The sequence below is a fragment of the Panthera tigris genome, chromosome C1 (genome assembly GCF_018350195.1).
Source record: "Panthera tigris isolate Pti1 chromosome C1, P.tigris_Pti1_mat1.1, whole genome shotgun sequence".
Taxonomy (NCBI): domain Eukaryota; kingdom Metazoa; phylum Chordata; class Mammalia; order Carnivora; family Felidae; genus Panthera; species Panthera tigris.
In genome coordinates this window covers 211,051,674-211,079,141 of record NC_056667.1, presented here as the reverse complement: position 1 = coordinate 211,079,141, position 27,468 = coordinate 211,051,674, and the positions used below count along the sequence as shown (strand labels likewise).

General features: G+C 44.1%; 2 protein-coding genes across 3 annotated transcripts in view; one reads left to right on the top strand and one right to left on the bottom strand.

Annotated features, from left to right (window-relative positions):
• CAB39 (calcium binding protein 39) overlaps positions 1-15,755 on the bottom strand; it is an 87,639-nt gene extending 71,884 nt beyond the window's left edge. Inside the window, exon 1 of one of the 2 annotated variants that reach the window (XM_042995599.1) lies at positions 15,624-15,755. The gene's annotated coding sequence lies outside the window, so the exon portion shown is untranslated. Of the gene's footprint in view, positions 1-6,335; positions 7,839-15,623 lie in introns of those variants that run through there. The other variant, XM_042995600.1, reaches the window with a different exon arrangement.
• Positions 14,710-26,988, top strand: LOC122240832 (dapper homolog 3-like). The gene is made up of 4 exons (XM_042993932.1): positions 14,710-14,719; positions 15,345-16,187; positions 22,909-23,053; positions 26,663-26,988. The coding sequence occupies exons 1-3, from the start codon at positions 14,710-14,712 to the stop codon at positions 23,016-23,018; spliced, it is 963 nt and encodes a 320-aa protein (XP_042849866.1). The 3' UTR covers positions 23,019-23,053; positions 26,663-26,988.
• Positions 26,989-27,468: the final 480 nt, after the last annotated feature.

Below are 27,468 nucleotides of genomic sequence, written 5' to 3'. Positions count from 1 at the left end.
GAGAACAGGAAGGGGTATGTGGCCTCAGGGCAGACAAATAACCAAGCAGTTCACCTGAACTTATTCTTGGTCACCTGAACAAAGCAGACAGGAGGATAAGAGCCCTAACAATCCTCCCGGCTGGGAAGGTCACAGGGTCACTCTGAAGATGCCCCCCCCCATCTCCTTCTGGCAACTGCTCCCCCTCTCCGCCCCCACCATTAACACGGCTCCAAGGGGAGGTGCTCCAAGTGCTGGAAGAACCATACTCCCCCTGGCCCTAGCAAAGTAACGTAGAGGGGCAGGCAGACCTCTCAGTGAAAATCTCAACTGCAGGGCTGAAGCTCCGTGAAAGGACTTTTACGAAGTGCAGGCGGCCAGGCTCTCAGGTGGAGAAGGCTGGTCTGCGCAGAGGATGTGGTGAGCAAGCAGAGCAGAGAAACGCAGCAGCAAATGGAGACTCATAATAAAGTCTGCGTTCCTGGTTCCGACTGCTGAAGGCCCGGGTGCGTTACTGCCTTTTCCCATACTCCTCCTGAAATAAGCTTCCACCGAATCCCTGCCTTGTTGGAAGAAACAAGAGAGTTCCAAGTAGCACAGGGGCTACCTCCTAGGTATCGCTGCTCCAGTCCTGTGCCCCAAAAAGGCAGCTCTAACAGAGGGAGGGCTCAGACATTTCTCCTCTTAACTGGACCGGAACCCACCTAGTGAAGACTGAGAGTGGCACTTTTATTCCTGTATGTACCCTACACACCTCCATTCAGAGCTGAATATCTGAAATGCGTCATTAAATGACAGTGGAAGAAACATGAAAAAATGTGAAAATAGGTCTGTTTATTATCACAAATTGAGAATAAAGCTCAAGATTATACAAGCAAATGTAAATGAAATGCAGTTTTTTTTCCCAGCCATCCTAAACTGAACTCTCAGGATGATCTTGCAAAACTCCTGATCTTTCCCTTCAGGTACTGATGCTCTAAAACTTGGAAGAAATACGGACCGGTATAAAGACTACAAAATTACATAAATTAAAGTGTATGAATAGTGGTATATCAACCCCCTAAACTGTTATATGACACCCAAGAACAACCATTTAAAAACTAGGACTCCACACCTTCTCTTCTTATTGAGCAATTCCTGAGAACTGGAGGGAGAGCAGATGAGGGAATCTGGGTGAAAACAAGGTGTTTACATTTCGAGTGTCTCAGTGTCTGACCTGAGGCAAAGCAGAACATTTTAGAGTTAGAACATCACAGCTCTCATTCAAAGAGAAGCCAAGCCAATCCAGTGAAAAGTCCTCTGGGTTCCAGAGGGACTATGTAGCTGCTATGCTCCAGAACTAGTGCTTCGAAATCAAGCTATTTAAGGATCTGATGGACAGCCTTGTACTCTAAGCACCAAAAATGGGGGAGGGGGGGGGGTCAAGAAACAACTACTTTTGCAACTGCTATATGTTAGATGACATAATTTATCATCCAAACCAGGACAATTTGGGGAATGAAGGGGGATGCAATGAATAATTATGTGGGGACCAGAGGCATAAACCTGGACTTCCCCTGGCGAACAGGACATTTGGTCACCAATACTAAATTGTGGCTACCGTGCCTCCCCTATGACCACCCAACTTTTCTATTTCATTTCCCCCGATTAAGGAAAGCACCCTCCACTTACAGCAGGGCTTAGCAGAGTCACCTGCACATAAATAATTTATTAGTGGTGATAAAAATATGTCTCCCTTGGCAATATTTGGTATTTCAAATCAGTAAACATCAAAATTCACTAGGTTGATGAAGGAATATGCCCATGGCACAGAGTAACTGTAACTCTCCACTTCCCACCAAATACTCTTTGCTCCAGGCCAGGTGGTCAACAAGTTGCCAGTTCCCTTATAAGCTGAAATATTAGTCTGATTCACCCCACCATGCTGTCATTGCTGAAGGGATCACAACAGGCTGATCTAACTGATCTAATTTCCGCAAGAGCCCAGCTCCCCATCTCCATACCCCTGCCCAAACCTCTGAGCTATTTTACCCTGGCTTATGTACCCTTGTATTGGAAAATTACAAGAAATACATTTCATGTTTGCCCCTACGGAACAAGGGCCATCTTCACATCATCTTCACAAGGTAGGATACTAAAGGAAAATCAACAGTGAGAGGTGCGTTTGTGCACACACATGAGTTTTAAATAAAGGTTGGGTGTAATGTGTCTCCTAACATCCAAGCACGTGATCTTAGGAATGACTTTGATAAACCTGAAACCATAAACCTTCTGAGCTCCCTGCTAAGAGATGACTTCACTAGGCTTCCAGCTGTCTCTACTTTGACCACTAGGAGGATATCCTCAGCACTAATTTCACCTTCTTTAGGTTTATGGTGCTGCATCAGATAGGGCATTCCAATAAATCAGTGCAACATCAACTGGAAGAATCTAATTTTGAGTATCTTTAACAATTCAATGATTCCGAGAAGCAAACTCCATTTTCTTCCTTCACCCAATAGCTAATTTAAAATAACAGCTTTACTGACAATAATTTACATACCACACAATTCGCTTGAAGTATACAATTCAATAGTTTCAATAGTTCAGAGTTGTGCAGCCATCACCACAACCAATAAAATACCTGGATTTTTTTGTTTGTTTTGAGACGCTGGAGATCACTTGCCGTGAGGATGAAACACAAATGCGTGTTATTTTATCTTCTGGCTTACATGAAAGGAATATCTTAAGAATCTGGATATATGCTGGACCAAAATATTTCACAGAAAAGCCAAATGGGCAGCATATGAAATTGCCTTACTCTCCCTCTCAATGCATCCCTACTAACATAAGCATTACCACTTAAAAAAAAAATCTCAATTAACATCCCCCTCATTGTTTATTTGTATTTCTTTTATTTAGCCACTACCTGAATTGGCTGTTTATTTATCCAGTGTTTGAGTCTTTGACATGTTTGAAAAACAGCATGCTTCAAGGGTTAAGAGGATAAGCTCTTACCAGATCCACGTTGGAACCCCAGTTCTGCCATTTAGAAGAGAGGTATATACCTCTTGGGCAAAACATTTACCTGATTATAAAATGATAGCATGACTTAAAATTTTAACATGATTAAACATCCAAGGTAGCATTTACTAATAAACAGCAGTTGCCAGTTTGAACAAGCTTTTGCTATACTGAGCTAAATATTAACCCTTTGTCTATGATCATGCAAACTTTTTTTCACACATTTATCTTTTTTGTTTGTTTGTTTGTTTGCTTTTTTGCCTTTTGATCACTTGATAGCAATGGAAATAAGCCTACTTCCTCATCCAAAGGTCTATAAATATTCACATAAATGTTCTTCCAATTTATGTTTTTAAACTCATTCTTCCATCAAATTAATTTTCTGAATTGATTTTCCCAAAGAATAACCAATTATCGAAAAATCTTCTGCTAAATAATCCTTCCTCTTTCCCCACTGATGTGTGATCTCACTCACCTAGTAGGTACATATATACCTTTCACTAAGCTCCCTAAGTTAACTTTTTAAATATGACTTTACTCTCTGGCCAACAGTAAGCTAACTTGGGCAATTTTCTTGCTTCCTAACATTCATTCAGTCTTCACATTCAAAAACATGGTAACTCTCCATTCTTACATCTTCCTTCCACTCAATTAAGTTTGTAGTTTTCTTCATAGAGATCCTGCCCATCTTAGGCATTTCATTGTTTGTTGTATGAGATTTTTCTCCTAATATATAATATACACAAGCAGGGGAGGGGCAGAAGGAGAGAGAATCCTAAGCAATCCATGCCCAGTGTGGAGCCCGATACTGGGCTCAATCCCACAACCATGAGATCATGACTTGAGCCAAGATCAAGAGTTGGATGCTTAAGCGACTGAGCCACCCAGGAGCCCCCTAATATTTTTACAACTGGATACTGCAGGAAAGAAAAACAAATGCTACCAATTTTAAATACCTTTATGTGGTATATGGCTACCTTACCAAACTTAGTTTTTCAGTTGATTCTGGTTTTCCTAGAACGACTGTAACATCTGCACGTATTGCTATTTTCTGCCGGTTTTTCCTAACAGTTATACATTCTACTTGATGTTTTCTAGCATCGGCCAGGTTGATACTGAGCATCAGAAGTGTTACTGAACATGCCTATTTCACCTTCTTATTTCAAGGGGAATTCTACCACAGTTTTCCCATTGGCAGGTTGTTTGCTGTTGGTTTAAGACAGATACTCTTTAATCTCCTACCAGCTTTTGAAGAGCTCATAATCAAGAACTGGTAAATTAGCACTGTTATCTTGGCGCATACTGAGATGACACAGCACAAGGATGCCATATACACTGGTGCTGGACCCCAACGTACCCCGAGGGTTTGAAACCCCAGGCTGTGTGACTTACTACCCATTTATCCTCGGGCAGATTATTTTACCTCTTGGTCCAAATTCCTTCATCTGTAAAATGAGGCTAATAACACTAATAACCACCTCTTTGTCAGGGCTGTTGGGAAGACTGAAATAATTAGAAAAATGCCTGGCGCGCAGTAAATAGCAAGCGTTACCTGTTACCTATCTTCTTAAAGGAAGAGAACTGCCTATTTAATTATTTGCTGGTGTTTTACTTAGGATTTTCATGACTACTTTCCTAGGTGAAATTGAAACATAGTATCCTTCCTTTGTAATGTCTTATCAAGTTGCCATTCTTATATTCTATCAGGTTTGTAAGAGTTTTTGCCAGTTTTGAAACATGACTTCTTTATCTTTTGGTATTATTCTTCTAGGATCTAGAATAAATGAGATCATTTATTGAAAAATCTCTTTAAAATTTTAAAGAGAACTTATACTTTCTGTATCATCCAGGTCCAGAGCTCCACTCACTTTTTTGGTTCGGAGGCCATGGCCTTTTAACCTGTATCTAATACATTCCATGGTTAATAACCTCTTCAAGTGCTCTACTTCTCAAGACAGTTCTGAAAAGCAACCAGTTCCACCTTCATCGTTAGATCTTTCAAAGTCATACATGACACATTCACTGAGAGCCAGTGTTTCTCTGGTCAATTCTTTCTGGAGGCACTCCTCTGTCTTGTTTCTCCTATTTCTTATTTCTTCCTCCTCTTAACAACGAAAGTCTCTGTAGAAGAGAGTTTTGCCCTTTTCACACACCCACAGAGCGTCTGTATACAACATCCTATGCTAAGCACCCTCATCTCTCTGTCTTCCTTTCACTATATTTAAGTGTAAAATAAGATAAACAAGGAAAAACTAACATGCCTCACCCTCACCACCATCCCCCATAAGGTTTTGCCTTGTGTGGAGGAGGAATGCACTCTATTGTCCAGCCCTCTTCCCAAGGAGGCAGCTTCTAATCACACACCATGTAGTTAGTGTTCAGGAATAAGGGCAAGACAAGCTCTTGAGTAAACAAACGGGTTATGACCAACTGTAAAGAACAGGGATGAATAATTTTAACAATATAAAGCTAGAAAGTATTTACTTTGCTGTGTGCACATCCCAGGAAGCTGCTACCAGTTCTAGCTCCTTTGTGTCTACTTGAGAAGGCAAGGCACAGAGGATGTGGGCCACTGAATTTGTGTCTAATGTGCTCTACAGTACTTCGGAAGAGCATAATATACAGCTTACATTCCAATGCAACGAACAGAAGTAAAATGATCTTGGAAAACATCAAAATGACTTCAAATCCTAGAAAATATTCCAACTTACACACTTGTACATTTTTCAGATAATCTCAAATACGAATGAAACTATCTTTACAGACACCTGTATCCTGCCTACATCCTTATCCAAGACACTTAGAATTCTATTACAAAAGGAAATAGTTAATAAACTGTTTTGTAGCTTCTAGAAATCAACACTTTGCTAATGACTCACTCCCTTCTGGAATATGTCAGCAATCAACATCAATTTCAGTCTCTACGATTTGTGGATTCCACCTTTCCCTTTTTTGGAAAAACAGTACATTAGTGTCTCTAATCTTCCTTTCTCTAATCTCCCTGTCTTCACAAGTCCTCAAAGGTCACTGACAGGCAGGGGCACCTGCGTGGTTCAGTCAGTTAAGCATCCAACTCTTGACTTCGGCTCAGGTCATTGAGCCCTGTGTCAGGCTCTGTGCTGACAGCCTGGAGCCAGCCTGGGATTCTCTCTGCCTCTGCCTCTCTCTTTCTCTCTCTCAATAAATAAAACATAAAAAAAAAAAAAAAAAAAAAAAAGACAACTGACAGCCAATCAGTGATGTGAACATTCTCTCAGCGTCCTAGGATCTCACACATCCTGACCAGAAGATTTGACCTCATGGTTCTGTTACAGAAATTTCCTGTGTTCCAGGATAATTCTACATTCCAGTACCTTGTGGTGGAGGCAACATAGTGGTGGGTTACAAGTGCACACTCTGGGACCAGGGTTTCAAACCTAGATGTAGGACTTCAGGTCAATTATCTAGCTTCTTTTTTCTCCATTTACTCACCTGAAAATATGGGGATGAAAACAGGGTTATTACGGGATTAAATTAGGTTAACAGAGAGGTCAACGTGATAGCAGCAGGTAACATACGTGTGTTATGTTAGCAATTATTTATTCTTTTTACTTCGTTTTTGCTTACACAAGTAGATAATCTTTATGCTGCCTAACACTGAACTGGTGGTATACCTCAACGACGCCAATCAGAACCTCTCATTTCAGCAACTCCAGGCCCTACTCAGGACACATAGGCAATAAAAGAAACAGGGACAGACAATGCAGATGTCTCAGCAGGTTACATAAATGTAGGAGGCAGCCAGCTATGTTCAGAACAGTGAACAGTCTGCAAACTAGATCTGGCACCCACCATTGTTAATCTCCTATAAATGCCCCTTTTCTTAGGTCAGGACACAAAATTAAACTCCCAATAGCAATGTAAAATATTGAGGATGGAGAATTTTAAAAACTGGCATAAAACAAGAAAAGGCAACTTTTGCCTTGCCTTGTTCTTCCTTTAGTGACCAAAATTACAGGAATGCTAAATTAATCATTGATGTGGGTATGTACATATTTCTATTTGATGACCTGTTATAAAGAGAAATTATTCTACCTTTAAGATATTGTTTAAAAAGAATGGTTTAAACAATAACAGTAATATAGCATAAAGTTCAGCAATTATGAGTCCATTTGCAACTATGAGACAAAACAACTCTAAGTGGGTCCTTTTGACTACTTTAAAACTATTCCAGAAGGTTGATATCACAATGAATGATACATCTAGCTACAGATCAAAAGAGCCGATGTTCACATAGAGTCCGCTTTAACACGTTCAAAGGCTTAAAATATTTGTGAGAACGCGCATGTTGTAGCAGAGTCTCAGAGCTTCAGTCATCATAAAAGCTAAATGGACTGGGCGCTCGGAGCACATCAAACGCATGATGCGGAGCATTTCTCCCTGAATCTTCACAACTACTGAATGCACAGGTTCGTTCTATTCTCGCTACTTTACAGAGGAGAAAGCTGAAGCGGCATGGGGATTAAACACCCGCCCAAGAAAACACAACCAGAATCTCAACCCAGGAATTCCAAGGCTAGAGACCCTCTTCTTATCTCTACGCCGAGCTTTAGTGTTTTAAGTCTCTCCACTGCCTTCTCACAATAGCATCTGAGGCATTTATAAACTCATGTAATTTCACAGTGTTTCTCAAATTACATGGTGCGTTATTTTAGTAGCTCATAGCACACATTAAAAAACAAAGCAGAATGAGAAGTATTCGAACACATCATACACAGGAAGGCCTAAGTATTGTTTCATGAAACTTCCTTCTCAGTTTTGACAGTGTGTTCATGTATGGTGCTGGGTCACTGATTGAACATGTAATTTCTCACATGGGTTGAGGTTTAAAAAAAAAAAAACTTATCTAGAGTGTTCATTCTTTTACTTAACAAAACTGAAAATCAAATTATTCCAATCTTAGTTGGATTCCAAACCTGATATAAGTAATCATCCCAATCAAAAAGTAAATGCTTTGAATTCCATACTATGTATGGATATGTAAAAAGTATGTAAATAAGAAGCTTTCTCAAATTGTGTTCCAAAAGAACCCTCCTTCAAGACTTTGAGGGGAGTATTTCCTGGGGGGGGGGGGGGGGGGAGTGTTCTTGTAAACAAATTTGGCAAATTGGGAAATACTGCACATTATATTTCCTTTGTGGACAGCCACAATGCACATTACTAAAAACTCTGACAAGCTCTGCAGAAAACAGTAACACAATTACTACCAAAAATTAAAATCCGATTAACTGTTTTTAACCTGGTGTTTTCCCAAACTTAAACTTCATTCTGAAACTTCTCCCAACTACTACTCTCTCATAAGACTAGTGTTCTACAAAACAGAATTTGGGAAACGCTGTTTTAAGTGAGCTGATCTGGAAAAGGGAGATCGATCTCTAAGAAAGTTCAGTTGTTATAGTACGTAAACCTTCAAAAATAAGCACAAATATAGCAGAGATAAATAAAACACACAGAAAATTGTGTTTTGGTTAATTTTTCATCTCTGAGCAGTTTTATCAGAATATCACACAGCTGTATCATTTAATAAACATTACCAAATAATGTGTTACACTATGAAAACACAGGGTGGGGGAAGAAGGAAGAAACGAGACATGAAAAGAGATTTTAAAAATCTGCAATTCAAATAAATTACAATCTATTGTACAAAACTTACATACATAGGAAAAACTTAAAACTCACACACGAACACCGAGTAGAGAATAAAACCATACTGTGAAGACACAGCCCAGATCTGCAAAAGTCTTGATAGTGACCTGAGTTTCTGTCTCACGACTTAGAGAATCTGGAAGTAAACGAACTGGCTGATAACATGCCAGCAAAGAGGGGAAGAGTTGTTTACCTAGACTAGGAACACTTTGAGACTGGTATATAGAACAGGACCCAGCATAATGGGCTACAGAAACTTCTTGTGGAACAAATTAGTTCATAACAGATGTTCAGGAGTTATGAATGCTCAGGGGTGGCAAATATGTCTGCCATCTCCTGCCAATGATAGAACCCTGGGCTGGAAGTAATCCCCTGATCTAAACCGGCACACCACCTTTCGTAGAGGATTAGTATCAATTATAGCCAAAGAATATTATCTTTAGTATCAATTATAGCCAAAGAATACTATCTTAAGCATGTTCTTCACATCTTCAAATTTGATTCTACATTTTGGTCCTTTCTTTTCCACCTCCATGGTCTCTGACTAATATTTTTCTTTTTCCCAAAGCAAAGAGCTCCTAGAACTCCACAGCATATATATTTAAAAGCTGACTATAAAATCTGATGTGAAGCGCTTGAGAATTTGTTAATCATTAGTTAGACTTATTAAGCTTGTATTTTACCACCAGATAACATTAGTTCTTAGCCATTTATTTGTAAGTACAAGAGTAGAAAATTTGAAAACACATATTGTGATGTTACATTACCTGAAGCAGAGAACTACCGTACTGTGAAATAACACTAGGCACCTGACCAACCAGAAGAGAAAAATGTTAAAGCGTGGTTACATGCCATAAAGCCCTCATAAAGAAACTGACTTCAAGACCAAAGGCAAAAGGAGAGGTACCTGGTACAGGAAAAAAAGGCAAGTCAGAAAGTTTACACATAGGATCACTGAAAATAAGGGCCAAAGAGGGGCACCTGGGTGTCTCAGTCGGTTGAGTATCCATCTGATTTTGCGGGATCAAGCTCCACGCTCGGTGTGGAGCCTGCTTAACATTCTCATTCTCTGTCTCTCTCTCTCCCTGTCCCTCTGCCCCTCTCCCTACCACCCTCTCACTAAAATGAAGAGGGGGGGGGGAAAAAAAAAAGAGCAAAAGAGACAAGGGGTTCTCAGTCTGATCCTCTTAGCGTAACAATGGCATGACTGGAAAGGCCGAGAGGTGGAATCGCTTGCCCAGAGTGAACTGATTAGACACTGAGTCAGGACCCAGCCCAGGCCTTCCAATGCCCAGGCTTCTGTGTTGCCCGCTGTAACAAGGGCCTCCCATCTCTCTACAAGGCTACCATGAAAAATAAACACCACCTACTGGCCTAACTAAAACTAGAAACCACTAATCAACTCACAACTCCATACAACCAGAGCATGTAGAACAAACCATCTCATTTTGTATTATAACAGGTGGCTACTGTCTGGAAACCTATTAAAAGCCTCATTAGGCTATATTTACAAACTTAATTCTAAAGTACTAAATCAAGAATGGTCAGCAAAAAAACTAAGACTCTGTAGAAGAAAACAAAACTGAGAGTCATACCGCATTCCAAGGAGCACACATTTTGAAGTGAGGCAAATCTAGGTTTGAATGCTAGCTCAACTGTGCAGTGCCTGTGCGACCTTGGACAAGGCCCTCAACTTTCACTTCCCATCTGTAATGATGCTAGGGGACAACACTACCTACCTCAGAGGTTTGTGCAACACTCAATGGTACTCAAATGGTAATTTTCTCCCCTGATCTATTTTGTCCATCTCCCTTGATTCGTCGTCTATTCCAACTTTTAACTTCATACAACCACCCCCTAAGATTTGCCAGCTGCATCACAATTTTAAACATGAACACACACCTTTAAAAAGGGATTACGTGCCAAAGAGCATGTAATATGTGAATACAATCTTTGTAAATGTTAGTGAAAAGGTTTAAAGAAGACAGTGCTGCATAAAGTATAAAACTTAGTTTCTTTCAAGCAAACTGGATAAAGAATGAACAGAGCCAGGCTCCAGGATCAGCCCTGTGTCTAGTAAGTCACAGGACCCTGAGCAAGTGACTCCACTCTGCAGAAAGCCCCACGGGTTACTGCTCAAAGTTAGCCACACACGACTCTAGTTATAGTGGGCCTGTGTTCCCGTCTGCAGAAAGAACTATTCTGACCGCAGGGTCTCTAAAATGCTCAGGTTTCTTCCCCCTGCAACAAGTTTGGCATCAGCATCATCACAAAACTTAGTGTGTCCAGTGCTTTTTATTCGCCAGGCCCTGTTCTGAGCACTTGAGATGCGGTACCTAATTTAATCCCCCTATGGTTTTCTCACGTATGGGCTATATTACACCTGTCCAAGAAATCTAAGCTACAGAGAAGTCAAGGAACTTGCCTAAAGTTACAGAGCCCGCAGGATGGGCGAGGGTTCAACAATCCAGGGAGTCTGGTTGCAGGGAGTCTGTTAGTGCTTTTAACCACTAGTAATACCGCCTCTCAGAATTCCATAAATCCCAGAGTGGGCCTTAACTATAGGCATGTAAAAAGAAATGTGCTCATGCTATTTCTTCCTCATGCCCAGATACAGCTGATACAGAACCCACTGTGGAGGGAGAGAACCAAGAGTAACACGTTAACGGCACTATAAGACCAAGCTATTCAACGAAGTTATAAAGTAGCAACTTAATTAAGATCAAGCAACAAAATGTATATTTTGTTTCTCAAACATTTCATCAAAATAGTCAAAGTAATGTGATGCTTTAACGTGATCATACTTCCTTAGTCATCAACAACTGATCTTCTGAGTTATGTTCACAGGGAACAATTCTAAAAACAAAAATGAGACTGCCACTAAACATTGGTTAACTAGATTTTCTCAGTCTTTGTAACTACGCATATGGAAATGCATATATACATACAAACAAACCAACCCAAATATACAACACTATACTTTCAGTATCAAAGTGTGAAGTTAGACACTGTGTATTAGGAATCATGCAAATAGGTACGTACCGGACGCTGCCAATTAAATGGCCAGAGCGTCTACCTCCCTCCTCTGGGGCCACTTTACACCTGACTGACCTCTTGCAATTCTCCGCATGCCATTCTTCCTTCCTCTGCCAGCTTAACATCACAGATGCTAATAAGGCACAACTCCTCCATCCCCTCACCCCTTGTATCTCAAGAGAGAAGTTAACAGCACAGTGGAGCCAGGAAGCTCAGGAAGGTAGAGAAGGACGCATACACATATGCACACACACAAATCCCAAAACAAAATGCTAATGGCAACCACCTGTTAAGCTTCATTTTATCACTATCAGTCTAGCATCTGTCACCCATTCTATAGTAACTCTGCTCCCAATCCTTGGAAGGCCTGAGAACCAGAAGCAGAACAAACATTTCACGCTTACCACCGGACGGGTCTACTCCACAAATGCTGGCGGTGGAAACGCTTGACTCACTTTGCTCTGCCGCCATGCTCTGGACTGATAAAGGCAGTGACGAGGGTCCAGTCAGATAGCATCGAAGGGTGAGACACACAAAGGAAGAGCGCTCGTACAGCTCAGTTCCTCCTTTAATGAAGGATGGCCCCGACACCAGGCTTCTCTCCAGTAACAACCAAACTATAGACTGATGACTAAATCTTTATGCCATTTTTAGGCTACTTGGCTTGATCTGCATTCACACAAATACAAGACCTTCACACCTCAGTAATAATAAAACAAGTAACCTGGAGGTTCAGAGATTTGCTCTTTCCCACAATCTGATAACACAACAAAGTTTTACCATTTTGCTATGATCCATACTAATCCACCTAACACATTCCTATTTCTGTAACACCAGACAACATCCATGAAATTCCAAATCAAAAGGAGCCATGGAAAAAAAGAAAATGGATTTTTAAAACAGAAATACCACCAGAAAGGTAACCAGAAGACACTTCCTGAAGTGAAATTTTACCCTATACTGGATTTTATATTCTGTGTGCTGGGTGTGGATTTGGATTTGTCTGTATTTTTACGGCAGATGGCAAAACCGGGAATGATCAGAAATCAATCCCTCCTGGAAAAAAAGACTCTTTGGTAAGCGTGGCAGTAATTACAGAAATCTGCAACTTACCAAAGTTGATCAAAAGAAAAAAACTTTAGTAAATATTCAAAAGTAATAAAGGGTGCTTTGTGGTATATACATTTGGAATATAAAAATAAAGATTCAAATAAAACCAAGTTATAAAACAAAACCCCATACTTACATTAGACTTTTTAAACTATTTTTATATTAACTTTATGAAAATTTATAAAACCCAACTCAACATCTCACTTTATATGAAACAGAAGCAGAGTCCTCATTAATACATTTTAGAATGTACAGCAAAAGGGAAAAAAAAAACTGTTTTAAATGAGAACCTGCAGTCTGAAATGCAAAGGAACTAACTTGAAGGGTCTTGAAATTAAAAAAAAAAAAAAAAAAAAAATGTCCCTTTTGTTATAGCAGCAAATTATTTCACCAAATTCTGTATTTTACTAAAGAACACCAACAGAAGAACTAAATATATACAGACTAAATCTCTGTGATATCATGATCAAAAAGTAGTTAACTTATATGGACACACCTAGCATAAAGACTATTGGGGGGGGGGGCAGTGCTGGGATGGGGAGTGTATCACTGTGTAAGGGAGATATTATACCAGCTAAGAAAATAATCTTTTTATAGTGCCTTTTAAAAAAATTCATACACTCATACAGCAGAAATGTGTGATCTCTTCCATATCTGACGACAACACACACCCCAAATAATAAAATCTTTCTTTATTCAACAATAGGATCCAAATCCTACAAAGAAGTTAATAAATATACTCCAAACAAACGCCTTTAGAAAAAGTTCTGCCCACAGTAGCAGTTATTAAGCATGACTACTGCATTTGATCTGAGATAAATAATGCAACTTGTCAGAAAAAAAAAAAATACATTTAAGACTTCCCTTACTTGGGTAAAAATATTTTTACATAAAGATATTTAATGACAAAAAATTTTAATAAAATCTCTCTCTCTCTCTCATGTATATATATATATATGCAGTTTTTATTTCATCACACAAAGAAAAAACAAGCACAAAAAGACTGAAAAGAAAATATGCAAAAATGTTAACAGTAACCAAATCTAAATGGTTAAGATTACAGAAGATAATTTTAAAAAATTTTCTAGTACTTAACTGCATTTTACAAGTTTTTTTAACTGAAAAAGTTGACATTCAATTGTCATATAAGCAAACAAGTAAGTGTTTACAAAACCAACACGGGTCCTAAGCTTCTTCAACAGATCATATTCCAGACTTCAAATACAGCTATTTGCCAGTAATTTGGGAAAAAAATGTACACAATCACACTAGATTTTCACGTCTCACTCTCCTACATTTTCATAACTAAAAACTAATAAAGGAATGTTTACCTTTTTCTAAATAGGTTCTATGTCCAACTTGCCATCCCAGAATATTAGTAACAATCTGATTTTTTTTTTTAAATATCAATTTAGATTGCTTTACACAAATGCCACTTCAAAGACGTTATGATCAGCTCAGTAATTCCAAAGCGTAGCCACCTCATAATACACAGTGGAAGAAGTTTTGATGCATCTTAGTGAACTGCCTACAGAAATGCCTAGGTGCAGACAACCTTATTTTATACACATCTTTCCAATACCTCTTAAGCACCTGATATCTAGTGAAGCTTTCTGCAAAAGGTACTTTTCTTAGCTTGAACATGAATTTATTTGTAGCTGTCAAAATCGATCTCAAACTGCATTATATTCAAGGCACAGAATGTCAACTCTTTACTGGGCCTCCTCTTTCTTTCACAAGAACGCCTTTAGTATCTCCTAGCTTACATTTCCGGGCCCATGAGTCACTGAGAAATGAGCTCCAGGTTTACCTTAGAATGCCGTTCAAACAGCTCCTCTACAGTATTCATGGATCTGGCCCCCAAATACCTCTTTAGCCTACCCTTAACTGCCCAACATGGTCATAGGCAACTTAATTATCCACTACTTCTAGACTATGCCTTTTTATCTTTGTCCTCTAGTTTGCTGCCCCTCCACATACCGTCTCTTGCCCAGCCGTCCTCTCCTAAACCCCATAAGCCTTCAAGACTCCGCTTAGCACCACCTCGCCCAGGAAGCCTTCCAGATTTCTGCTAGGCGGAAGTGATCGATCGGTTCGGTCATCCCTGGGTGCCTTCCTAGCACTTTGTAGTTCTTTCACAGGACTTATCACCTCCTTCCTGGTACCGAGGTTATTTGTGTACTGGTCTTATCTCCCACACCAGAAAGTGAGCTCCTCGGGGGAGGGGACCGTGGGCCCCTGTTCACCTTTGAATCCCTCCGGCGCGGACCGACTACGGCACCTGCACGCAGTGCAGCGGTCAGCCTGGTTCGACCGAACTCGGGAACGCTCTGGCCGCACAATTCCTAACCAGAAGTCAGTTAGGCATTTTCCCGAAATGAAGATCACAAAGATGCTGCCTGCCGCCCCGTAACAGGAAGTTTACCAGGGGCCAGGAGCCCGTGCGCGGTGGGAGTGACAGCTGGGCCGGCCCGCACCTCCCTGCCCTCCCGACTCCGGCCGCGGCCGCCCCCACCCGCCATCCCTGCCAGAGAACCGCGGAGGGGTGGCAGGAGAGCACCGGGCTCCCAGAGCTCCGGCCGCAGGCCTCTGGGCGCCGCGCCGGCGACGGCGAGAGCAAGGGAGGGAAGGCTCCGCGAGGGGCCCGGGCCGGGCCGAGCCGAGCCCAGCCGGGAGGGCGGGCCGAGCCGGGCCCGCCGCCTCCGCCACCCGAGAAAATGGAGGCAGCCCGGGGCCGGTGACGGGCCGGGGCAGGCGGAAGCCGGGCGGGCGTCCGCGCCGCGAGCAGGGCCGGGCCGGGGGTCACTCACGGGGCTGGGCCGGGCGGCTCCCTCTCCGCCTCCGCGTCGTCGCCGTCCCCGTCCTCGGCCGCCGCCGCCTCGGGCTGCTCGCTCGGTCCCCGCGGGGCGGCACGGGCGCTCGGCCCCTCCGTTGTCTTCCGCCTGCTCCTGCTCCCGGCGACGGGCTCCCGCGGCAGCGGCGGCGGCGGCTGAGCGGGCGGACGGCGGCCCAGGGGCTCCCGCGGCGGCCGCCGCACTGCTGCGCTCGCTCGCTCGGGCTGCGGCTGCGGCTGCTGCTGCGGGGCCCGGCGCCGCCTTCGCCTTCGCCTTTCAGCCGGCTTCTGGAAGCTCAGTCTCTCCCAGGCCGCGCCGCTCCCCGCTCCCGGCCCGAGCCCGGCTTTGACGTACGCACTGCGCAGCCGCCGAGGGCGCGACGTCGGGCGGTGCCGCAACGCCCCCTTCAGCCTCGGGCGCCCCCGGGCGGCCGGGCGGACTCGAGCCACCGGAGTCGGCCCCGAGGCCGAAGCAGAGGGGGACGCCGAGAAAAAACAGCAGCAGCGGAGGACGCGAGGTCTTTCCCCTGCCACTTTAAATGTTGGTGCTCAGCCCTTCTTTGTCGGTCTCGGCTCTCTTCCCGGAGGAACCCTGCCTCTGCTTTCTACGACCACTTCCTCAACTCTTCACAAAGCCTTGTTTCTGCTGAAAGCTTTATTTTTGTTATTCGCTATTCTCGGTGGTGGCCAGTGAACGAAACAGTCCCTGCTCCTGAGACAACCAATAAACAAAGAAACCAGCACATATATGTCATTGGATGTTTCCAGTGCTATGGAGAAGCTAAGGAGGGGAGAGAACGGAAGATGTTGTTACAGCACTCCTGCAAGGAGAAGCTGCTTGAAGAAAGAGCGTGCTGTGGGCTTCGTGTTATGGAAAGGCAGAGGGAACAGCAAGGATGAAGGCCCTGAGGTGGGACAACAGGGAGTCCAGCAAGGCAAATGCACTGAGGGAGGGGACAGGGGAGAGAGAAGGAGAGAATGGGGGCCAAATAGAACACAGCGAGGACTTTGGTTTTTACTCTACTGGAGATGTGAAACTATTTGAAGGGTTTTCAGCAGAGAAAGTCCTGATCTGACATTTCAGACGGCTGTAGAGACTAGCCTAAAGGGCCCGAGGGTTTCAGCCAAGAGACTGAATTGGGGTGATAGTTGATAGGGCCAAAGCAGATTTTTTTTTTTTAAGTTTTATTTCATTTTGCGCACTTCAAGAGACTGGTTAGAAGGCTTTTGAAATAGTCTAGTCAAGAGAAGACAGGGGGCACCTGGGTGGCTGGGTCGGTTAAGCATCTGACTCTTGATTTTGGCTCAGGTCATGATCTCACGGTTTGTGGGTTGGAGCCCCGCATCCAGTCTCTGTGCTGACAGCACAGAGCCTGCTTGGGATTCCCTCTCTCTCTCTCTCTCTCTCTCTCTCTCTCTCTCTTTCTCTCTCTCTCTCTCTCTCTCTCTGAAAATTAATAAATATTAAGAGAGAGAGAGAAGACAGGCTCAGTCCAGGGTGGTAGCACTGAAAAAATAAAGTAGTCCGGTTCTAGACACATTTAGAAGGGAGCACTGACAGATATTTGCTGATTCCTAAAGTTGTTTTCTTTTCTCAAGCAACTGGAAGATGCAAGTGGTAAAGTGAGGAAGACTTAAATAAAAGCAGACGGGAAGGGAGGAACTTGGGAATCCATTTGGGGGCATGTTAACTTTGAGCTGCCTGTTAGACACCCAAGTTGGAACCGGATATAGAAGTCTGGGGCCTGGGGGAGAGGTCCAGGCTGGAAATAGAATTTTGGGAGTCCTCAGAATAGGTAAAATCTGAGGACTCAATGAGAACATTTGGGAAGTGTTAGTGAAGCGTAAGGTCAGGGATGAGCCTGAGGCCCCCAGCGCTGAGAGGTCAGTCGGGGAGATAACAAGGAACCAGCAAAGGATTCTGAAGAAAGGAGCAAGGGTGCCCTGGGAGACTGAGGAAAGCATCATGTGCTAGAAGTCCAAGGATAGAGGACGGATTAATGCTGCCATAGCAGCTAATGGTTCAAGTAAGGTTAGTGTTGGTGATTTGGACATGGGTATCAGCACCACAGAGGTAACTAGTGGCCTTGGTAAGCGCTCTTGAAGCAGAGATGGGTGGGAAAGTCTGACTGGAGTGGTTTCCAGGAAGAATGAGATCTAGGAAGATCTCTAGAAAGAATGGGACTGTAGAAAGGGATCACGCGTAGAGACAACTTTTCCATGAAGTTTTTCCCCCGAGGATGAGCAGAGAATTAGGGTGATAGTTGGAAGGGATTACAGGATCAAAGCAGATTTTGTTGTTGTTTTATTTCATTTTGCATAATTCATTTAACCTGTTTGCGTGCTGATGGGAATGATTTGGTAGTGAGGGAAAACTTGGTAATGCAAGTATGTGGGACAGGGGGCATTTTCTGGAGAGCTTTCTTGAGCGAGCAAGAAGAGAAGTTCTGGCCTTGGATCCCAGCGAGACAGGTGTTCACTGGCAGTAACAGAGGGCAGGCAGAGTGTGGGCCCAGGGGCAGGGAGCCAGTTGGACAAAGTGCCAGAACATGTGGACTGTCCTTCTAAGAGCTTCTCTTTTCTCAGGGAAACAGGAAGCAAGGTCATCAGCTTGGAGTGTGGAGAGGGAGGAGGTTTTGGAAACTGGAGGGAAGAGGAGAAGGTGTAAACAAGGATCAGACGGCAGGGTTATTCTGTGTTTTTCACCAGCCACGTTGTGCTGGGAAGGTGCAGGCACAGGAAGGTGGGGAGTAGGATTCAACTGGGGTTGTTTTCGTCAGCTAACTCCATGGAGAGAGAAAGGGAGAGAAAGGAGAGGACATATGCAAAGAAGTAATAGTGACAATGGCCAGCCGTTGAATCCAAACCAGATAAGAGGGGAGTGAGAAAACTGGGGTGGGGGTGGCAGGGGCAGTGGTAGGGGAGGGACCCTGTAAAAGTGGTCGGATCAATGGAATGATGGATGAAAGGATTGTTGGAATCAGCACAGTAAGGGGAGTGAACCGGAAAGAAGGAGGTACTGGTTGAAAAGCCAGATTGCTTGCACTGAGATCGCGTGAGGGACAATTTTGAGTACATGCAAAAGGCCTGGGACAGCTTCTCAAACGGTAATGTCCACGCGCATTCTCAGGAGATCTTGGCAAAATGCACACTGATTCCATTGGTCTAGGGTGGGGACCATGAGCCTACATTTCAAACAAGTTGGGGGTAGAATGGGTGAAGATGCCAATTATTTTACTCTTGTTCATAGTCTTGATACCCAAACCTCCGTTAATGCAACACACACACACACACACACACACACACACACACACGAAAATTATACTAATCTTGCTAGTGAATATATATGAAAAATCTAAACAAAGAGCTATGAAATAGAAGTACAATGACAGTATGTTAAAAGCAAAGTCCACACCAACCAAAGACAATTGAGAAGCCCTTAGAAAGGCCATAGCTGTCTAGGGACTGTCTCTGCTCACAGAGAAATAAGCTGACAAGCAGTCCAGAGCAAGCCCTGGACCTGGGGAGTGGCCGGTGCCCGGAGCTCTCTCTTTGCTTTGCTCTGGTAACAGCGGGAGGGAGGTATCCAGCGGTCTCAAGTTTTATCTAATTTTGAAACTTTGTTGCATGAGGACTTTACCCCCATAGCATTTTTATTTGTTTGTTTGTTTGCGTTTTTGACTGTAGTCCCAAAGGAAGGCCTTTGGTGTCCTCACATTCTGCAAAAACAACTCAAGACCCAACTTCCCACAGAATAAAAGAATGTAGGGGGGTGGATAATCCCATATGAAGGGGTTTGATTCCTTTGTTTCAAGGGTCAGAGCAGGGTTCCAGATTAATCTCTTAACTGGAATAAACCCACTGCAGTGGCAAGATGGCACATATTTCTGGAGCAGGGGTTTGTAACAAATTCTGAAGCCCAAGTGGAAGGAGTCATGTCATTTGACTGCTTGAATTTAGCTGGGAGACACCTTCTCAATCCTTCCATAGAGCCTTCTGGAAAGCCCTTTCTATGAATATATTTCTTTGTAGGCACAACCTCTTTCTGGGAAATTCTTCTATGTCTTCATCTTGAAACCCTGTTCACAGCCCCCCCCCTCCCCTCCCCCTCCCCACCCCCACCTTCCTGTGCAGTGTCTACAGATCTCAGGATCATAAGGCAGGGTCATCATGTTCAAGGAGAATCAGTCAGTGATGGTCCTGTGTAAATGTCTTGTCACTTTCATTTCCCTTCCTCTCTGTTGAAGCTGGGCCATCAGATGAAGGCACCTCCCTAGCCTTCATCATATCATCTGTGAAAGGACTTTGGAGCCTGACTCACAGCTTCCTCTCCACCCCACCCCATGCCTGACTTCTCCTGGGCAACATAAGTGCCACTCATCTAAATATGTTGGATCATAGTCTCCTCGTATGGTCCGCCCCGGTGACCTTCGCTTCCCTTCCACTTCAACAACTGCTTGATTGGCCCTACCATAGTCTCTGCAGCGGCCAGACTCTCCCTTTGAGACTTGAACTCTGTGACTTTCCTGGGTAACTGCTCCTCCCATCCACCCACCCTCTCCACACCCTCACACCCAGAAAACCTGCTCTAAATCTCAATGAAACCTTAGTTATTCAACAAAGACTTTTTGGAAGCATATAATTACTGAGCATAAGCAATGGGAATGAAACACTGAACCATCTACGGTCCCTGCTCTCAATGAGCTTATAGTCCAGGAGAGACACACAAGAAAACTGGCAATTACAGTAGGCTGAGACCTGAAGCATAAATAAGATCTAGGCAGTTGAAGATGGGGGTGAATGTTCCAGGAAAATCATGCAAATACCATGAAAGCAGGAAAGCACAGTGAATTTGGGGAAGTGCATATGAATAGCTCAGTATACAGAGCTTAGAGTTTTACTTTTTTATGCTTTTTTAAAAATTTACATGCAGATTAGTTAGCATATGGTGCAACAATGATTTCAGGGGTAGATTCATTCCTTAATGCCCCTTATCCATTTAGCCCATCCCCCCTCCTACAACCCCTCCAGCAACCCTCTGTTTGTTCTCTATATTTAAGAGTCTCTTCTGTTTTGTCCCCCTCCCTGTTTTTGTATTAGTTTTGCTTCCCTTCCCTTATGTTCATCTGTTTTGTATCTTCAAGTCCTCATATGAGTGAAGTCATATGATATTTGTCTTTCTCTGACTAATTTCACTTAGCAAGAGCTTAGAGGTTTAGAAGAGAATTTTTTCACTGCGATTTTTCCTCAGCTTTATTAAGATATTATTGACATATACATAAGTTTAAGGGGTACAATGTGATTAGATACATGTGTATGTGGCAAAATGATCACCACGGTCTTATTTCTTAGGAATGCATGATCCTACCTTATTCAGGTGTTCAGATCTCCTGACGACGTTTAATATTTTGCCTTCCCCAAGCTGAATCTAAGTGATACCTTTTGCACCTAAAACGGTCTTTTGAGCTTTCCCAAGGGAAAAACCACAAATGATTTGTTCTTAAGAAGAGAGATGCTAGGGAGAGTTGGGTTTACTTGATGCTTGTTCTTGATGAGTTGTATAGGAAGAGATGCTGTTTAGCCTGTCCTGGGTTAAATCGGTATGGTCAGATTTCTACAACCGTATGTTGTGTGGGAAATTCCCAGAGCTTTACCCACGGCCTTGCTGGCCCTGACATTTTTGGTGCTGCTGTAGCTGATAGTAGACAACCAAGGTCAATGTGGTCAGTTAGAATTTCAGATATTTCTCCAAATGGTGATTTGCTTACAACTTGCTTAACTTGAATCTAGTATCTCTTCTGGTGGCGGTTTCCAACAGGAACTCACATCACTTAACTGTGGAGTTATATTCGCAGGCCAGTGTTTAGAACTTATTCCAGATTTCCAGAGTATCTCTACTTGACATTCTTTATATGTTCTTAGTGTATTCTATCTGTATTTTGAGTAAACTCATGGAATATTATGTCAGGATTATTCAGTGTTATATCTGAAGATTTATTTTCTCTGTGAAGATGATGGTCTTCCATTTTTATGAATTAGATACAACATCTGCTCCTTTTTGAAAATACAGTAAGACATTATGTTAATTGACATATTTTGTCTACAAGTTTGTCTGGATTGAGTTTATTATTTTGGTTTGCATGCCACATCAACAGCCAATGTCCTTGTCTGTTGTACTGTTCTTGTTATGAACTCCCAAGAGATAGTACACTTTTGAAAATTGTCAGTAATAGGTTAACTACAGACATTTTATTTTGTCATCGCAGATAGTTTTTTGTTTTTTGTTTTCTCTGACGCTTCCCTGAAAGTACTTGCAATCAGCTGCATTGTAGGGCGAATGTCCTCGAGGCACGTTAGGTTGCCTTGTAGCTGGCCTTTCCTCCAGAATCTGAAGAAGGCCTGTGAGCTAAAGCCCCATAACTTGGCATCAACCTCAAGGGGTCCAGCACACCGCAGCAGACCATGCCCGGGCTGGAATTGTCCCTTGACAAGCTGCTGCTGAGCCGCGAGGGAAGTCTGACGAAACGCTTGGGTCCCCTGTGCTTTTGAAGACTATGGACATCTTAGCTTTGAGAAACTCAAGAAGGGATATTGCTAGATTTTCTTCTGTTGACCCCCGGAGTCCGCTGGACAGGTTAATTCTCAAGATTTAACTCCTGGCTCCTAACTCTAATAGGACTACTATAGTATTATTTCTCTTTTTGGGGCATCCCTCTTTGAAGATGTCTGATCTCTAGGACTCTAAAACCATTGACCCAATTTGCCCCACCTCTCAAGAGATGGCTCACCGATTTTACAGGAACAACCCCGGCAAGAGTCTCGGAGGAACTATTTCTTAGGCCTTGCTTCATCCCGCTTGGGAGGTGTATGATTACTGAGTTATTCAGTGCCAAATGACTTTCATCTTGATCAAAAGGTGGTTCTGACAAGGTTGAACTTTATCTGAGCCCGGTGTACCCTCAGCCATGATGGTTAAGAGATCCCCGCCCCCACCCCACCCCCCAACCTTTTGTGTTTTGGAAATGGCGAACCAGCTGACCACAAAGGGCCACACTCCCCTCAGAATTTCCAAAAGGGGTCTCATCTCCATCCTTCCTTGTGATTCCCATTAGATTCCAAGATGACCCCTCGTTTACCTGTCTCTATAAAATTCTAGGCCTCCTTCCTTTTCTTTGAGATGTTCCTCGTTAATGTGCTTTTTACTGCAATAACCAGAATAAAAAACATCTTCTTAATTATCAGGTGACTTCTCTCTGTTGCAGCCCCAGGAAGACCTCCCTTTGGTGGCAGCCTGTGCCTTACCCCTGACTGTCCCACTGAAGCAACTACTGCGACTACCCCCGAGACTCTACTCAGCCCCACTGTGACTTAACCCTGTTGACAACCACCCTTTCAACAGTTCAAGATGTGAGTAAGCTGAGAAAAGGACGCATGGCCCTAGATACTTTGGGTCCCGGTGGAGTTGTAGAAGGGAGACAGAAAGAAATCAGTTTGACATGCTTCTGAGCTGAGCCAGGGGCAGACACACCCAGTTACGCCTTTAAAGGAAAGAGGAAATGACATTGAGGCAGCTGAGGTCGCAGTCCAGACAGGTGCCCGACAGAGCGCAGAGCCACTCGAGTCTGGAAAGCTGTCATGGTGGCCAGTATGAAGGTCAGGAGTGACCCTGAAACACACAAATGCCAGGGGGCAGCTCTATAAGCTGGGGGGAGTGGAAGCCCCAAAGAGGGAAAGTCCAGGGGATAAGACTGGCCAAAAAAGTAAATAAAATGCAAGCCTTTAACAAGCCCCGACCCCTCCCATTCCTCTTCTTGTTGGGGGATGGGGATAGGCGGGGAAGACTCCACTTCCCTGGGTAGAATGTGCATAGTCAGGGGTGTTTGAAGGCAGCATGCGACAGGATTCGCCACCTCTGCAACTTTACAGGAATCAGAAAGTGGCCTTCCCAATTTCAGCAGGGGCATGTCGCAGAGAAGGGTTAGAAGCCACTGTTCTGGAATCATCTCTCTAGTAGCCTAAAGACTGTAGACATGTGTGGTAGTTTTTTCTTTGACGTGTCAGATATCGGACTCCCCTCAGTGAAGGGAGCATGTCTGGAGTGAGGTCCCGGGGCCAGTGATATCCAGGGAGCCCCTAAGAATTTTCGGGGCCCTTGCATATTCTTTGTGCTCAGGAGGCATCTCACAGTGCTAGAGAATCTATACTCACTGGGCAGAGTGTGTTCTGTATTATATAGAGACAGGCAGAGCCAGAAAACTCACCAGAGGCAGGGTAAGAGAATGGGTCATGCTTGACCATATGACATGTAGCCAGTGGTCATATTAAAACTATTTAATAACTAGAACCACACAAACACACACTGAGCAGAATGGAATCTGGCTGAAAATCAGGCCTGTATAGAACAATGGTAGGACCTCTCTGGGGTCTGGCTCACTTATTCTTTTAACAAAAGTGAGGGACAGAGGAATGGATTGGCACATATTAGGCTTTGACCTATGCCTCCAGAATTGAGGTGCCAACTGAGGCCCCGTGGACTGGAACTCAACCTTGATGAGCAGGGCTATGATGGCTGGAAATGGGGGGGGGGGGCTCTGGTCCTGGAGATCATGCTCATTATCTTGATGATGTCACCCATAACACCAGCAATTCAAGAGCCTGAGACATTATGGGGGTTCAGGTTTTTGGGGCCTGTGGCATCTGAGATGGATAAAGGAGGCTTTAGGGGCTTTCTGGGCCTCACCTTGACCTAAGTATATTCTGCCAGAAGATCTGACATCTGGGTCCTTCTGGGTTGGTGTCCTGGCAGCAACACATACTTGTGCTCTGTTCCCCAAGGAACATGCTGGAAGGGTAGCAATGGCAGAGGAAACTTCCCATATCCCCTGCACCTTGGAATTCTGTATTGCAGGACCTTGTCCAGGGGCTGCTGAAGGCAACACTCTGTTGCTGGTGCCTGATCATGTTCTAAGAGTGCTTAGCCACAACTTTTTTTTCCACAACAGAGGATCTTTTCAAGTTAGGGTGCCCTCAGCTGGTTCCTGTTGTTTGGGATGGTACCACAAGGTTTTCGTTGAGTGATAGCCTAGGCTAGTTGTTTGCCCATCACTGAAAGTCAAGTGCCCACTCCAAGTGGCCAGGGCTAAGTTTGCCTGCCTCTTAGAGTTGTTTCAAGCCACAGTGGTCAGTCTTCAAGGCCCACCAATGCCAGTTTCCACTGAGTTCACCTCTCCAAGCCATAAAGCCCCAGGACACAAATTGGCTGCACGTATAGAACTAGAGTCTTCAAAAAACAGGCATAAGAGCAAAAGTTCTCTAGCAACATGGTGGCCCCAAATACATGGTTGGGAAGCTTCTAAGTCAGGCAGACATGGGTGGGCTGAGTTAGGACCGTCTTTTTTTATTTTTTTAATGGTTATTTATTTTTGAGAGAGAGAGAGAGAGAGAGAGAAGGAGAGAGAGAAAGACAGAGCACAAGCAGGGGAGGGGCAGAGAGAGAGGGAGATACAGAATCCCAAGCATGTTCCAGGCTCTGAGCTGTCAGCACAGAGCCCCACGTGGGGGCTCGAACCCATAAACCATGAGGTCATGACCTGAGCCAAAGTCGGATGCTTAACCGACTGAGCCACCCAGGCACCCCTGAGTTGGGGCAGTCTTGAGGACAGAGGAGAGCAGGCTCATGGTTTCCTGAGGAATTTTGGCTCACTTTGGGGTCCAAATAATTTTCCTTTTATTTTGAGAAGGTCCATTGACATGGTGGTAATGGAAAAGTGGGTTTTTGGATACCTATAGTAAACAGAGAATTTTTATTATTCCTGGGTTTGCTATTTGCCTGAAGAAACCTGGTTGTGGTGACCTCAAGTATTTTGAATATATATGTGGGGGAGAGGGCACTGGCCAGGGGTTCATGGTTAGATGGGGCCAGGAGCAGTGGGGCCTCCAGTCGCAAGGACTCATCTGTGCTGTCTGTCTGCCCATATTGGTGTGGACCAGAGTTCAGAAGTCTCTTTGACACCCTGCCATCCATCACGACAAAGATTATAGTTACCTGCAATTCCAGAGGTAGCCAGATCCTTTCTGCCCTGGGTTTTAAGGTTAGAGGGATGGGTCTTAATGCCTGACGAATGATATTATCCTTGGGGGCTAACAGGGGATCGATGCAAAGGAGCATCTATTAAGCTGAGGAATGTGCCATGCGTGGTTCCCTTGGGCGGCTTGCCCATTCGGTGGTGAGGACGTGTGAGTGTGCAGCGCATACAGGTGAATGAGCATGTGTGAGAGTAAGCGTGAATGTGTGGAAATGTGAGCAAGGTACAGCAGGAGGTGGCCTATAATACTTCCGTAAGAAACCACTGCCCCTTCCCAGCCAGTTCATGCTGGGCTGGTCAGGAATGCAAGAAGATGTAGCTCTCCATCAACCTGCCATCTTCTGCCTCGTCCATCCCCTACCAAAAACAATGAGTTGAGTGTGTCAGGTGAGGCAAGCCCCAGTGGAGGCATACCTGACCTCCCATGGAAGGGCGATCAGTGACTTCTCCCAGTGTGAGTCCTGGCTTACCTTCTGGAAGGAGAAGCAGCATCAGGGATCAGGGCCATCCAGGCCCACACTCAAGCAGAAGCCTTGGCTGGAGTTCAGCCTTCTCAGGGAGAGAGCCCGGGGAAGCTGCCAGCCACTGTGGGTTAGGCTCACTTCTTCCAGAAAGGATCGTTCAGACCTAGAATGGTGCAGAAGACAGGCTCTTCCCCATTCAGGCACAGTCTGGATGACAGTGCACCGTGGCACATGCCCAGATTGGTGCAGTGAGGACGCAGCTCATAGACTTGGCATCCGGCCCCCACCTGCCAGCAGGACCCCCAAGAGGGAGCGGGATCTCTTCAGCTATTTTAAGATCATGCAGGAGATGTTATTTGGATCGCCACAGTGGCTGAGGAACAGGACGTAACAGTATATAAGGTGCGTAAAATGCGCTGGAGATGGCCCAGATCAAATTGATCAAACTGGAGCTTGATTTCTTCCAGGCTGAGGATCCATGTATATAGTCACAGTCTCCACGCAGCTTCTGCACACCCCAGCGCATCCAGCCCGAGCAATTCCAAATTCTCTGCGCGCTTTCCCAGCCACCCCCAGGATCTCGCCAGTACATTTCCAGCCATTACAGGAACCAGCTGAGGGAGAGCTACTGACTAAGCAGGAAGCAAGTTTCAGATTAAAGGAGATAAAAATTACTTTCAAAATATATAAAGTATCAACAATGTAACATGTTCATTAAAAGTGTCTGTTGTCGGGGCGTCTGGGTGGCTCAGTCGGTTAAGTAGCAGACTTTGGCTCAGGTCATGATCTTGCGGTTCATGAGTTCGAACCCCGCGTCGGGCTCTGTACTGACCGCTCAGAGCCTGGAGTCTGCTTCGGATTCTGTGTCTCCCTCTCTCTCTGCCCCTCCCCCGCTCACACTCTGTCTCTCGCTCAAAAAATAAATAAACGTTAAAAAATGTTTTTAAAAAGTGTCTGTTGTCTGTTTGTAAGCTTGGGTTGATCCCAAGGGTTCAGATGGCCAGGCCTATTTTACGGTGATTTCACCACAAACCACCCCAGAAGACAGGCCAGGTTGTGGGTAGATGAGATACAGCTAAAAACGTAAAATCCCATTGAGTTCACCAATAATCATTGCGTGCGCCCATCAAAGTTACCAAGGAAATTAACCCTAACATGGAATGTTTTCAATTAAAATTACATTAAAACAGCCCATTTTCCATCTCAGCATTTCAAACGTAAGTTCCATGCCTGACTGTTTTAACACAAATTATCTCCAAAGAAAAGGCATCTT

Bases quoted from the DNA above. Each gene is read 5' to 3' on its own strand.
- LOC122240832 (XM_042993932.1), top strand. The intron at 16,188-22,908 runs GTTGGTGCTCAG...TCTCTGTTGCAG, and splicing joins TTTCCCCTGCCACTTTAAAT to CCCCAGGAAGACCTCCCTTT.